This window comes from Schistocerca nitens, chromosome 9 (genome assembly GCF_023898315.1).
Source record: "Schistocerca nitens isolate TAMUIC-IGC-003100 chromosome 9, iqSchNite1.1, whole genome shotgun sequence".
In the NCBI taxonomy this organism is placed as follows: domain Eukaryota; kingdom Metazoa; phylum Arthropoda; class Insecta; order Orthoptera; family Acrididae; genus Schistocerca; species Schistocerca nitens.
In genome coordinates, this window is record NC_064622.1 from 428,924,470 (window position 1) to 428,940,251 (window position 15,782).

At 42.9% G+C, this 15,782-nt stretch overlaps 1 protein-coding gene across 1 annotated transcript in view; it reads left to right on the forward strand.

Annotated features, from left to right (window-relative positions):
* Positions 1 to 496: 496 nt before the first annotated feature.
* Positions 497 to 15,782, forward strand: part of LOC126204294 (organic solute transporter alpha-like protein) — a 53,386-nt gene continuing 38,100 nt past the window's right edge. Inside the window, exons 1-3 of the mRNA XM_049938682.1 lie at positions 497 to 626; positions 7,488 to 7,639; positions 15,376 to 15,620. Coding sequence (XP_049794639.1) covers positions 497 to 626; positions 7,488 to 7,639; positions 15,376 to 15,620 — 527 coding nt within the window. The remainder of the gene's footprint in view (positions 627 to 7,487; positions 7,640 to 15,375; positions 15,621 to 15,782) is intronic.

The window sequence follows — 15,782 nt, forward strand, 5'->3', positions numbered from 1 at the left end:
TACTGCACGTAAAGCGGTGCTATCTAATTTTGAGTAAAGTTATTTTATGCAGTACACGAGCTGATGATATACTACTAGCTATTCTAGCACCATACTAAAACAATTGCAATAATTTGGAGATTAACCGGAAACAGTCACTCAAAAAAAATAAAGCTTCTTAAAAGTATTTGTGGCTGACTGCGGTCACCCCCAACAGCCTTCAGTTGAATAACAGCCTCGGAGTTCGACATCAGACATCTACAAAAAAACTCACTGTTCAGGATGTTCTCCCGTCAGCATAATGGCCACAAATTTTGGAATGGTGTCTACAGATATTTACAGCTCGACTTGTACAAAAAAATGTTTGAGACTCGTTTCTCTTTCCCTTTAGGTTTCCCGCTAACAGCAAACAAGTGGACACAGCAGGTCAGCTGAGACGGTTTGTTGCGCACCGCTTCCTTGATGCCACGGCCTGCGGCGGGGTACAGCGCTGTCCTTGAGTTGTGAGGGCGCGGCCATGATCAGGGAGTACCAGCCGGTGTTCCAGTTCTTCTGGACCGCCAGCGAGCGGCTGCTGGGAGAACTGTCGGGCAACGCCACCAACTGCACGCTTAGCAAGCTGCCCTCGGCTAGCGACTTCTACGCAGGTCTGCCAACATACCCACATATCCACTGTAACCAACATCCTCTCCAACTGTAGTGATATTTAAGATAATTCTCGTTCTTTGTTCCTCCTCTGTTGCATGTTTTTAATTAGATCGGTCACTCCGGATCACCTTCACATCAAGTAGTTGCGTCAGCAACCAATCTTGTGTACTCAGAACCTCATATCAAAGTACCCTCCACCTGTGTGTCTTCTTCCGCGGAATTCGATTTTACTACTATAGCATATAATACAAAAGTTTTGTAGGTTTTCCGTTTTAGACCATAAACTACAGCTTAACACTTCTATTGTTGTCATCGTTCGTCTCAATGCTGTCATCTTAATGCTGCCATCAGGGGTACTCCGATCTCACTCAGCGGATTTTTGCTATGACAGCCTGCATCAGTGACTTGACGAATGGTAATTCCTCTAGTCATTTCTCGTCACGTAAGGCACACAAAAACTACACACGTTTATGTTTATTTCTGTCACATTTACTACTCAAAAAAGAATTTGAAGGAAGAACAAGTAAGCATCATCAGCTTCTGTATGCTCACCCACAACTTGTTTGCAAACGATAAAATTTCCCTTCATCCTGTAGTTTCAAGAAAAAATGAAACTAAATGGCCCCTCACAGTATGAATTTTTACATTATATAAAAATTCTTATTATTTTGAAAATTTCAAGGTAATTCTGTATGACAATGATAAAAGTTAAATACACTTTTGTTCTTATGAGGCGTAATACAGTACAATAACTAATTAACTATAGCTATGCATTTCCACAAGCCAGGATTCTTGTGGGTGAGTTACAGATAGCTGTATCGTAGGTGCAACCATCTGTGGAGAGATCATACTAACATATGGTTCATCAAAAGAGCAAAGAAAATCTGTGCAGGATTGCTTGCGCGTTGCGTGCCAGCTAGTGACAAATTTTTCTCGAACATCGTCCAAGGCGATGAAACATGAATTCATCTCTTCGAACTGGGAACGAAACGGCAATCGACGGAATGGAGTCATACCACCTCTCCCCCGAAGAAAAAGTTCAAAGCCTCATCCTAAGCAGATAAAGTCATTGCGAAAGTATCCTGAGAGCCTGAAGGGGTTATTCCGATTTATGTTCTCCACCAAGGTGCAACGGTCAGCGTGGAAGTGTATTGTGCTACCCTCAGAAAATTGAAGAAACGACTTCAGCGGGATCGTCGCTATAAAAGCAAACCAACTACTTCTCCGTGACAACGCAAGGCCTTACGCAAGCCTGCGCAGCCGATATAGACTCACAAAATTTCAAAAGATTATTCTTCATCCAACCTACATCCCGGATGGCGCACCTCAGAATTTCGTCTGTTTGTCCCAATGAGTGATCATACAATACTAGCCATTAAAATTGCTGCACCAAGTAGAAATGCAGATGATAAACGGGTATTAATGGGACAAATATACTAGAACTGACATGTGACTACATTTTCACTCAATATGGGTGCATAGATCCTGAGAAATCAGTACCCAGAACAACCACCTCTGGCCGTAATAACGGCCTTGATACGCCTTGGCATTGAGTCAAACAGAGCTTCGATGGCGTGTACAGGTACAGCTGCCCATGTAGCGTCAAAACGATACCACAGTTCATCAAGAGTAGTGACTGGCGTATTGTGACGAGCCAGTTGCTCGGCCACCATTGACCAGACGTTTTCAATTGGTGAGATATCTGGAGAATGTGCTGGCCAGGACAGCAGTCGAACATTTTCTGTATCTAGAAAGGCCCGTACAGGACCTGCAACATGCGGTCGTGCATTATCCTGCTCAAATGTAGGGTTTCGCAGGGAACGAATGGAGGATAGAGCCACGAGTCGTAACGCATCTGAAATGTAACGCCCACTGTTCAAAGCGCCGTCAATGCGAACAAGAGGTGACCGAGACGTGTAACCAATGCAACCCCATACCATCACGCCGTGTGATACGCCAGTATGGCGAAGACGAATAGATGCTTCCAATGTGCGTTCACCGCCATGTCGCCAAACACGGATGCGACCATCATTATGCTGTAAACAGAACCTGGATTCATCCGGAAAAATGACGTTTTGCCATTCGTGCACCCAGGTTCGTCGTTGAGTACACCTTTTCAGGCGCTCCTGTCTGTGATGCAGCGTCAAGGGTAACCTCAGCCATGGTCTCCGAGCTCATAGTGCATGCTGCTGGAAACGTCAGCGATCTGTTCGTGCAAATGGTTGTTGTCTTGCAAATGTCCCCATCTGTTGACTCAGGGATCGAGACGTGGCTGCACGATCCAATACAGCCATGCGGATAAGATGCCTGTCAATTCGACTGCTAGTGATACGAAGCCGTTGGGATCCAGCACGGCATTCCGTATTACACTCCTGAGCCCACCGATTCCATATTCTGCTAACAGTCATAGGATCTCGACCAACGCGAGCAGCAATGTCGCGATATGCTAAACCGCAATCGCGATAGGCTACAATCCGACCTTTATCAAAGTCGGAAACGTGATGGTAAGCATTTCTCCTCCTTACACGAGGGATCACAACAACGTTTCACCGGGCAACGCCGGTCAACTGCTGTTTTGTATGAGAAATCAGCACGTTGTAGGTGTCGCCACCGCCACCAACCTTGTGTGAATGCTCTGAAAAGCTAATCATTTGCATATCACAGCATCTTCTTCCTGTCGGTTAAGTTTCGCGTCTGTAGCACGTCATCTACGCGGTGTAGCAATTTTAATGTCCAGTACTGTACGTGGATGATATGTCGATTATTAATGCAGCAGTACGTTAGCTCCGGCGTCAACTAGTAGAATGTTATCATGCAGGCCCTTCCATTATGGCGGCATAAAGCCTTCGCACTGAAATTAGGTATGTTGAAAAACAGGGTTTTGCAGCCAAAAGAGTGGGGAAAAAAATACTGAACTGGAAGTCTGAATAAAACCAACTTGCTAACAGAAAAAAATTACTCATTATTTATTGTGTATGGCATAACTGTATCAAAAAAAATTGAGATGGTACTCTGGTAGCATAGAACTACGCTGCTAACATCATCACTGCAATAAATAGTGGGACAAATTACAAAACAAATAATTTATGATGAATGTTCTGGGTACCATACCGGTAAACTGGCTGGTTCTAAGGTTTTTATTTCATCTGCCACTAATACTGAGTCACTACGTTTTATTTATGCTAGTGCAAAAACAGTGGGGCAGTAATATTGTAACTAGCAGAATTGTAGTCAACGTAATTCATCTCTCATATGCTTTGAAATTCCTAAAACGGAATAACAAAGTGGAAGGAAAATTTATTTCCATATTAACTTCTGTTTCTTACACAGTTGCATTCTTGAGATCAGCACATCTTGTGCTGTTAAGGAAGAAATGGCTTTTCATAGCGTTTACAAGAGGCGTGAAGCTTTGTCTGTTCAGTTCTCCAACTTGTTTTACTGTTTTCAAACCCAAATTACCTCCTCGAATTACAAATAATTTTCTTTTTTATACATATAGAAGGTTACATGCACTCTGCTTAATAGAACGAGTTGTCCATCAGCTGAAATGGAGGAGACCTTGACGCATAGCACTTCGAAATCCAACGCGGAGTACCAACAGGCAACAGGACCATGCACCATCCAGTAATGAATGTTTCAAACATCTCCTCCGTGATCTGGTATTTGGAACAAGTCTAGGTAAATGAAACAGAATATCAAAACACAATAGCACTGAAAGCGCTTTTTGTGAAAATATGGCACTTAGAATGTTTGGCAGTTTCACACTTAAGATAGTGGTTGTGGAACTCATATTACTATAGTCGTATATAGCAAACAATAACCAAATTCTTAGGTATTATAATTGAGAGACTTTAATCAAAACTTTACATATCGTTTAATTTTCCGTCTCAGTCGCACTTTAACTACGGCAAATTTCTATAACAATATTATCATGCAATCTATTTAATCACTTAATACAGTATTCTGATGTGTAATTCCTGCACCGACAAGACAGATTTCTCAAGCAACTACATAGATCTGAAGATGAATAGTGACCGAATCTAGTCATTTGGGAAAAACAAGGGTAAATGAGACGGAACGATGCATAAATTTTTAAATATCAACACATTTGCTGAATTCTCTCTAAGTGAATACGTCCGCTATAGACAAAAGAGTTTATGCTGAATACTTTGAAAATCACAAGAAAACAGGCGACTTGCACGACAGTTATCTAACAGACACTAGTGACAGCGGCTTCACTGTTTGAATTTTTAATTTCACATCGCGCAATTTGTCAGTAGTATGCGTATGATGAAGTTACTGAAAAGAATGAAGTTACATCACGTGAAAAGTCACTTTGTCCCGCTCATCAACTTGCCACTGTAGCCCTTACTTTTCCTGCGCAATGGTCTCAATACAAGCATAAATTTTATTTGACCGTGACATAGCCATTATACAGAAGATCGGCATTTTTTAACAGAGTCCAATGACATCTTTCCTTGTCATTGCTTTTAACCGATGCCAACCTTTTTAGTAATGTTTCCTTTACTGATGGGCCAGAACATTTATTGTGTTTATTAGTAAGGGTGCGCTTCCATAGCTCTGGGGTCAGTGTGTCCATCTGCCACCCAGTTTGCCGTTAATGAGGAATTCTGTTGCTGTCTAGACATTATTAACAGATTCAACGAATACTTGTCACATTTAACTCTATTCCACATGAACTGAATGCCCGCATCTGAAATGTCATTAATGAGTAGTTAAATTCATTTAAACTAGTTTTATAGTTGGAATCCGCATCTTTGTAATTCGAGGTATGTCTACATCTACATCTACATGATTACTCTGCAGTTCACATTTAAGTGCTTGGCAGAGGGTTCATCGAACCACAGTCATACTATCTCTCTACCATTCCACTCCCGAACAGAGCGCGGGAAAACGAACACCTAAACCTTTCTGTTCGAGCTCTGATTTCTCTTATTTTGATGATCATTCCTACCTATGTAGGTTGGGCTTAACAAAATATTTTCGCATTCGGAAGTTGCTTACTGAAATTTCGTAAATAGATCTCGCCGCTACGAAAAACGTCTTTCCTTCAATGACTTCCATCCCAACTCGCGTATCATATCTGCCACACTCTCTCCCCTAATACGTGATAATACAAAACGAGCTGCCCTTTTTTTGCACCCTTTCGATGTCCTCCGTCAATCCCACCTGGTAAGGATCCCACACCGCGCAGCAATATTCTAACAGAGGACGAACGAGTGTAGTGTAAGCTGTCTCTTTAGTGGACTTGTTGCATCTTCTAAGTGTCCTGCCAATGAAAAGCAACCTTTGGCTCGCCTTCCCCACAATATTATCTATATGGTCTTTCCAACTGAAGTTGTTCGTAATTTTTACACCCAGGTACATAGTTTAATTGACAGCCTTGAGAATTATTTATTGAGTAATCGAATTCCAACGGATTTCTTTTGGAACTCATGTGGATCACCTCACACTTTTCGTTATTTAGCGTCAACTGCCACCTGCCACACCATACAGCAATCTTTTCTAAATCGCTTTGCAACTGATAATGGTCTTCGGATGACCTTACTAGACGGTAAATTACAGCATCATCTGCGAACAACCCAAGAGAACTGCTCAGATTGTCACCCAGGTCATTTATATAGATCAGGAACAACAGAGGTCCCAGGACGCTTCCCTGGGGAACACCTGATATCACTTCAGTTTTACTCGATGATTTGCCGTCTATTACTACGAACTGCGACCTTCCTGACTGGAAATCACGAATCCATTCGCACTACTGAGACGATACCCCATAGGCCCGCAGCTTGATTAGAAGTCGCTTGTGAGGATCGGTGTCAAAAGCTTTCCGGAAATCTAGAAATACGGAATCAGCTTGAGATCCCCTGTCGATAGCGGCCATTACTTCGTGCGAATAAAGAGCTAGCTGCGTTGCACAAGAACGAGGTTTTCTGAAACCATGCTGACTGTCTATCAATAGATCGTTCCCTTCGAGGTGATTCATAATGTTTGAATACAGTATATGCTCCAAAATTCTACTGCAAACCGACGTCAATGATATAGGTCTGTAGTTCGATGGATTACTCCTACTACCCTTCTTAAACACTGGTGCGACCTGCGCAATTCTCCAATCTGTCTACCTTTTAGGATGATAATAAAATTAAAGTAAAATTTGAAGGGAAGGTGATCCCCCGACTCTCCCTCCCCGTACCACTAGCGTCACCTGTCGGTTAAAACTTATATCTTTGTCTAATTTTAAAATTAGTTGTTAGTTGACGCCCAGATAAGTATAGATTTTGATCTCGTTTCACAATTCAGAAGATTTTTAGAGACTGAAAATTTTAAAAATGTTTATTACTTTTTTTAATTTTTGGAGAATGATGTTGTACAACAAACGCATGTCACTCTTTACATGCCTTTTATCTTGTCCAGATATCTGATGATGCCAGCCCGCATCTCGTGGTCGTGCGGTAGCGTTCTCGCTTCCCACGCCCGGGTTCCCGGGTTCTATTCCCGGCGGGGTCAGGGATTTTCTCTGCCTCGTGATGGCTGGGTGTTGTGTGCTGTCCTTAGGTTAGTTAGGTTTAAGTAGTTCTAAGTTCTAGGGGACTTATGACCACAGCAGTTGAGTCCCATAGTGCTCAGAGCCATTTGAACCATTTTTGATGATGCCAGACGGTGAAACGTCGTAGAAAATAAAGACTATTTTTTAGCAATCTTGAAATATTTATTCTTAAAATATTCACAATGAACGTGGGCTCACACCGGATTTTATTTGCTTTATTGATAAAACTTTTTGGCCATGTTTGATGTAAAATATGCGATTGCAGTTCAACAGCCCCAAGAGTGTTTTGTTGCAGCTCTCGGTCCATTGCTGGTGTCGGCTATAGTGATTTCCACCGTGGCGTTTTTCTCCACGATGGGGGTGTACATCCTCAGCCTGCGGCATGTCCTGTCTGGGCCTGCGTCCAAGCTCACGGGACCTACCGTCTATGTGATCAGCATATACCCGGTAGGTCAGAGGTTGCTTGTCTTGTATAGACAAAGTATTTAAGCACGTTAAACGGGTCATTCAGAAAGTATATGGGACGATCAAAAACTTTCCGTTTGATTGCGTCACTGCAGCGTATATGGAATCCAGCACGACTTCGACACGGGCTTATAAGCACCAACACGTAGGCAAAAATTTAGTGTGGCGCTTTGAACGGAAACGTTTCCATAGCTACGGGAAAATGTGGAATGAGAGATGAAATGAGTTCCTCGATTAACTTCGGCTGGTAACGGAGAATAAATTGATAAAAATTCACATGAGATGTAAATGGGGAAAATCTTGGAGACGCGGGAACGTACTATCAGGGTTACATGATAGTAAGAAATATATTCAAATCATATACGGGATTATCATGTGTACCCAGAAGCAGATATGGGCTCGGATCACAATTTATTACCGAGTGAGATGGCGCAGTGGCTAGCACACTGGACTCGCATTCTGGAGGACGACGGTTCAATCCCGCGTCCGGCCATCCTGATTTAGGTTTTCCGTGATTTCCCTAAATCGCTCCAGGCAAATGCCGGGATGGTTCCTTTGAAAGGGCACGGCCGACTTCCTTCTCCATCCTTCCCTAATCCGATGAGACCGATGACCTCGCTGTCTGGTCTCCTTCCACAAACAACCCAACCCAACCCCACAATTTATTAGTGATGAAGTCGCGTGGAGAGCTGCATCAAACCAGTCTCAGGACTGAAGACCACAACAACAACAACAACAACAACAACAAGATTAGACTGAAGAAAATCGCCCGGAAAAATAAATTTGGAAAGAAGTGGGGTACGAAAATACAGGTACAAGATAACTGCGAAGAAGCATTCGGTAATTAAAGAAATACTTCAGTTCATTTACGAAGCAATGAAGCATGAAAATCAGAAAAAGGCAGCAGATGTCCTTGGTTGGTTCATGTACACCAAGTCAGCTTTGATAGGACGCCAGGATAACAGCGGCAAATAGATAGAATTTCGAGAAGCCTGGGTATTGGTGAAACAACCTCTTACCATCAAGGGCAAAGTCAGAAATAGCCAAGTGACAAGTAAACATGGAAACAGGGCGGGTACCGACTTCCGTCTTCTTGGCAGCGCTACGGAGCGCCAGCTCATATGAAGCAATACACAGAGGTGGCCACTAGGCACTAGGTAACAAGTAAACAGCAGTACAACTGCCGCCCGTTTCTCCTTCGCTTATTTCCACCAACCACTGGCAACCAATTAAGCCAACACCAGTTAAGAAGGTCTGTATCCACCAGTCACAAGATATATAGCGATTATCGATAAAGGACTTGTAACACACTTCTTCCTCATTCTCATCACCCTATCAGATTATGATTACGGCCTCTTCCGTCAACATATACGAACTCAACGGCCGGCTGGAGTGGCCGAGCGGTTGTAGGCGCTACAGTCTGGAACCGCGCGACCGCTACGGTCGCAGGTTCGAATCCTCCCTCGGGCATGGATGTTTGTGCTGTCCTTAGGTTAGTTAGGTTTAAGTAGTTCTACGTTCTAGGGGACTGGTGACCTCAGAAGTTTAGTCCCATCGTGCTCAGAGCCATTTGAACCATTTGAACTCAAGGTTTTCTCATTCAGTAGTTAGCAAAAAACATCCTGTGGAAAGAAAATTCACTACAGTGACCGAAACGTCGCTGAATTTTACACACCGATAATGCAGTCGTACCCCCTGAAGAATTTTACCGACCATTCGATGAAATTAAAAGTAGACGTATCATCATTAAGGTGCAAGAGAAATGGTACTGTTAAAAGCAGAGAAGAGAGCAGACAGGTGGACAAAGTACATCAATTGCTGCAACACGGGAGAGAAGCTGACTGATGGCGTGATGCGAGAAGAAATAGGAATCTGTTTGTTTTGGAAGACTTGCCGTCAAAAAGGCATTGATAACATACTCCAGGGAGCTCTAAAATCATGAGGGAAATGACAACTAAACGATTATTCAAGCTGATGTGCAAATTTTATGAAACTATAGACGTACCATACGAATTTTGAAAAAAGCTTCATCCACATAATTCCGATGGTAGACAACCAGCTTAACAGCTCATGAATTCATGTTGCTAATGAGAATAACATAGAGTAGAATGGAGAGGATAATTGAGAATCCATTCTATGACGATCATATTGGATTTAGAAACGGTAAAGATGCCAAAGAGACAGTTCTGACGTTGTGCTTGATAATGCAAGAAAAATCAGGACGTATTCATCGGATTCGTCAACATAGAAAAATGTTCTACAATGTAAACTGGGGCGCGATAGGTGTACGGTATGCTGTAGGTAAAGGTGATTAAAAAATAATATGTACAAGAACCAAGAGGGCAAAATAAGAATGACTAAGAACGAAATCCTCAGAACAGAAACGGGACAAGATAATAACGTACGATATGATACGATATTGCAGTGCTTGTGTTATTCCGAATTACGATGCAAAGTTCCTTCGGACATGCGTAGATGAAAGTGAGCCATTTGTGGTAAACAGTAAAGACAAGAGGAGAACAGAATGTTTTAGAATGTGGTGATGCAGAAGATTGGTGACCATTTGATGGGTAGATGCGTTAACAGATGAAGAGGTACTATATCTAATCAGGGACAAACTATGTGACAGAACTTAAATAAAAAAGGATATGTTTGTAGAACACATCTGAAGCAGAAAGAAAGAGTCCGTTTAGTGCCGGATTGACGTAGTAGGTAAAAACCGTAAAGAGAGGAAAAGGCTAATAACAATGAGCAGGCTATGTTGGAGATAAGTTGCACAAGTTGTAAACAGATGAAGTAACTTATGCATGACGGAGAATTATAGAGGCTTCAAAGTGCAGCCTATGCATACAACGCAAACATTGTTTGAAGAAGGACATTGTTCCATCAGGCTGTTTTAAATTATTGTATTTGCACTACTAGTTTCTGACGCTAATCATTCTCAACTGCATCTAAAAACCATGACACACCATAGAAAGCAGAGCTAAAATATGAAAGTCATATAGTGGATGTGGTGTTATACAAACATATTAATTACCTATAGGAACACATAGGGATCAATCGTCCTCGTTTCATCAAAAAATCACGTACTAGGCTTATTTGTGCACAGCGGTCGTCAACTGTTCTTATTGTCATTTCAACCTCCTCGCCCCTTTTGGGCGGCTAGTGGTGCAGTATCCCGCTCTTCAGATTATCCATTTACAGAAAATAAATGAAGAAATGACAAAACATGTCTATGGATGCAAAATTGTAAAGGTTGTAAAATATAATATAGTGCTGATTATAAATACACAGTGATGTTTTCTTGGTTTAAAGTTTAAAAAGGAAATAAAAAATGTGGCAGATAAAGGTAAAAAGACGAAATAGACGTTTAAAAACATTAAAATGAAACAGCAACGTTCGTTAAAGAGAAGCACTATACTTTCACTAAAAAGCTGAAGGACCTGCACTGGGTGAAGACGTTGCGAGAAGATTAAACGTTAGTGTGGTTGTGAGTACACATCTGCGGAAAAAGGGTAGGCTGTAAGGCGGATAGCGGCAAAAATAGAAAGGATGAGTTCGATGGGTGGGCAGGGCCATAGTATGAGGAGGCGAAGGGAGGGAGTGAAATGGGGAGGGAGGAAAGAAGAGGGAGCCCTAAAGTGCAATGGAAACAGATGGAAAAAGCTATAGTTGGTAGGATGGATAAATATCGGAGCGGGTTTCATTACCTGGGAGAGGGACCTGGTTAAAGTTGCGTTGGTATATGATGTGGAGTATGTGTAGGCGTAGGATGTTGTTTATAAAGGTGCCCCAGCATACCACGGTTGGTGATCAGAGGGGAAACAATGGGTTTGTTAGAACATAGTTTGTTGGTAGTATAGGAGATGCGGAGGTGTTCGATGTGGGTAAAAAAGTGTAGGAATTTGATGACATGGTAGATGACCCATGTGGGGGACGGTAAACTAGAGCATAAGCGAGAAGAAGCGCATAGCGTTTGAGGATTTGATGGAACCTTTTAGAAATTTGGTGGGGTGGAGATTTCTTCGTCAATGATCCTCATCCACAATACGAGGCACGACAGTCTTTAGAAAAACAATAGTATTACTTCGTTATTAAAATACCATACCCAGACAGAAGCACTAGGAAAACTAACATTGTAATGTCTACTTCAGATCACACTACATATGCCTTCATGTGCACGATTGCGTAAGAAAATTTTTGACTGTCAGTCAGAGAATAAAAATACAAGAATCTTACTGTTCTGTCGATATAATTTCAGAGTATATCTCTCTGTCGTACTGAAATTTATATTTGAGATGTGGGATATATGCAGACTTATATACACAAATCGGTGTCACACCTATTTGTTTCACCTTAGATTCATTGCTATTGTTTGAAGGGATTATTTCAATAGTGTTACAAGTCCATTTTTGTTCATTCTGAGATACAGAGTCCTAAAGTTAAATGAGCGCCGAAAAATCTGCAGTTGAGATACCAGATAATAATAATAAGTAGAATAAATCAGGCAAAGACTGCATTCTATAAAAGGAAAGGACTCCTCACATCAAATATGATAAGTCTGTCGTTAACGAAGCGGTTAATAAAGACCTTTGTTGGGAGTGTGCTTCTCTACGGCAGCGAAACCTGGACACTTGGAGAGGACGAAAGAAGGAGGATTGAAGGATTCTAAATGTGGTGTCTGCGAAGGATGTTAAAAATTCCATGGACGGCCAGGATGACAAATGAAGAAGTCCTGCAGAGAGCGGAGGAAGTTCTTCTTTGGAAGACGGTCAAGAAGAGGAGAGATATATGGATGGGACACATTCTGAGACATGAAATTCTTCTCCACACTATAACGGAAGGCCTTGTGGAGGGCAAAAGGGCAAGAGGCAGACCTAGAAGAAAGTACATAAGCCAGATAATGCAGGACCTAGGATGCGGAAGTTTCACGGAATTGAAGAGGCTGGCCGACAATCGCACTGAATGGAGAGCTGCTGCAAATCAATCTTAGGATTGGCAACTTAAGAAGAAGAAGAGATACCAGAAATATTCTAGCATATGGCTTCTTGCTAGAGATAAACCTTTCTTTCTGTTTGTTTGGACCATTAATGTCAGAAGCATTATAGACAGGAAAGTAGAGGTAATGGACTTGTACCACTATTGAAATAAACCCTTCATTTTATCTTCATTATTCTCTATGTTGGCACTGGTTAGTATGTGGTTAAGATGTTCGTTTTGCCTGCACTTCATTTCTGATGTCTGTTCCCCATACTGTGATGTGCTGTGCTGCTGTTATCGGGTTCCCTGTGATGTAGTTTTACAATAAAGAAGTAGGTATAATATCACCCATTCTTCAGCCTCATGTACCGAGATATTAGTTTTGCGATTTGACAATATATACTCGTGGATCACCTACTAATATTTTATCAATTATATATCGTATAAATACTTATGTTTCACCCATGAAATAAGTGTTGACAATTGTCTTAAAAGCATGATTCGTGTATGTAAGTACCAATGTCTCCCATACAATTGTTAGTACAAGAGAGACATAAACTCTGAAATTGTATAGATAGTGCAGCTGGATTCTTGCACTTACATTCTACGAAACTTCAGAATTTTCCGACACAGTCATGCACATATGGCAATTGCACGTGATTTGTAGTACACATTACAAGGTTTGTTTTCTTGTTGCTTCTGACAGGATGTAGTATTTTAATAGTAATGCTATTGTTCTCGTAAACAATATCATGTAAAGCACCTTATATTTTAGATGAGGACTGCTGACGACCGTTCTGTGCACAGTTATGCTTGGCAGTTACTATAGGTAACTAATGTGTTTGTATAGCGCTGTATCCACTGTAACTCCAGACAATCACTTAATAACAGCTGCTGGTATAAGATTGCTTCAAATTTGTGCAGAAAAGCATTCTTGTCCTCAATTCTGGAGAAGTTCACCCCTCTGCGCCGAAGGGGCAGCTACACTATGTGATCAAAAGTATCCGGACACCTAGCTGAAAATGACTTACAAGGTCGTGGCGCCCTCCATCGGTAATGCTGGAATTCAGTATGGTGTTGGCCCACCCTTAGGCTTGGTGACAGCTTCCACTCTCGCAGGCAACGTTCAATCAGCTCTCCTTTTCAGAATGAGATTTTCACTCTGCAGCGGAGTGTGCGCTGATATGAAACTTCCTCGCAGATTAAAACTGTGTGCCCGACCGAGACTCGAACTCGGGACCTTTGCCTTTCGCGGGCAAGTGCTCTACCATCTGAGCTACCGAAGCACGACTCACGCCCGGTACTCACAGCTTTACTTCTGCCAGTATCTCGTCTCCTACCTTCCAAACTTTACAGAAGCTCTCCTGCGAACCTTGCAGAACTAGCACTCCTGAAAGAAAGGATATAGCGGAGACATGGCTTAGCCACGGCCTGGGGGATGTTTCCAGAATGAGATTTTCACTCTGCAGCGGAGTGTGCGCTGATATGAAACTTCCTGGCAGATTAAAACTGTGTGCCCGACCGAGACTCGAACTCGGGACCTTTGCCTTTCGCGGGCAAGTGCTCTACCATCTGAGCTACCGAAGCACGACTCACGCCCGGTACTCACAGCTTTACTTCTGCCAGTATCTCGTCCCCTACCTTCCAAACTTTACAGCAGCTCTCCTGCGAACCTTGCAGAACTAGCACTCCTGAAAGAAAGGATATAGCAGAGACATGGCTTAGCCACAGCCGCTATATCCTTTCTTTCAGGAGTGCTAGTTCTGCAAGGTTCGCAGGAGAGCTTCTGTAAAGTTTGGAAGGTAGGAGACGAGATACTGGCAGAATTAAAGCTGTGAGTACCGGGCGTGAATCGTGCTTCGGTAGCTCAGATGGTTGCCGGCACGGTAGCTCAGCGTGCTCGGTCACAAGGTTAGCTACCCTCTGTAATAAAAAAACTGAGTGAATGGATCAACAAAGAACATGAACGAGTGTCATCGGACGTCCGCCCCGAACAAATTCACCGAACAGTGCAGAACAAAATGAGATAAAAAAAAGAGCTTTAGCTGAATAAATTAAAAAAAAAAAGATGGTAGAGCACTTGCCCGCGAAAGGCAAAGGTCCCGAGTTCGAGTCTCGGTCGGGCACACAGTTTTAATCTGCCAGGAAGTTTCATATCAGCGCACACTCCGCTGCAGAGTGAAAATATCATTCTGGAAACATCCCCCAGCCTGTGGCTAAGCCATGTCTCCGCTATATCCTTTCTTTCAGGAGTGCTGGTTCTGCAAGGTTCGCAGGAGAGCTTCTGTAAAGTTTGGAAGGTAGGAGACGAGATACTGGCAGAAGTAAAGCTGTGAGTACCGGGCGTGAGTCGTGCTTCGGTAGCTCAGATGGTAGAGCACTTGCCCGCGAAAGGCAAAGGTCCCGAGTTCGAGTCTCGGTCGGGCACACAGTTTTAATCTGCCAGCTCTCCTTTTTATAGAGTGTATGTTGTTTAGATGCTCTTAAGAATGGGCAGTTTCTTAAATAGTAGCGCAAACAAAATAATTTTAGAAACAACGAGGTGGAATAATGATCTTCTTCAAATTTATTGAAGCTGGGGAGGTCACAAAGTCGAAAATGACAAATTTAGTGATAATTCCTTCCAGATGTCTCAGTTTTATAGCTGGATGTATTATTTTCTCTGATCCTGTTGGGATGCATCCGCCGAGCACCATGGGAACTAAGCCATCAGTCAGCTGGTTAGCTGGTGATTCCAGGTGGCGTCGGTGGTGGCGTTCATGTCGGTGATGCTACCACGCTCGTTCTACCTGATGGCGGCGCTGGAGCAGGACCTGTTCGCCATCTCGGTGTACCAGATGTTCTGCCTGCTGGTGGTCTACTGCGAGCAGCAGGGCGTCGGCCCTGGGGGGCTGGCCGCCCCCACCCACGCTGCCACCGGCTGTGGGGCCTTCTGGAGGCTGCGCTTCCGTCGCAGCTGTTGTCACCCCATGAGCTTTACCAGGTACCTGCCAGCTCTTTGACACCTAACACAGATTTGTAATGTTCTCGGGCACTCATGTTGACAAAGTCGTACAAATGGTGCGATATTTCGACATTTTCAGACGATCCTAATGACCGTTTTCCGCTTGACTCCACCTTGCTATGACGTGTTCAAAAATTGTCT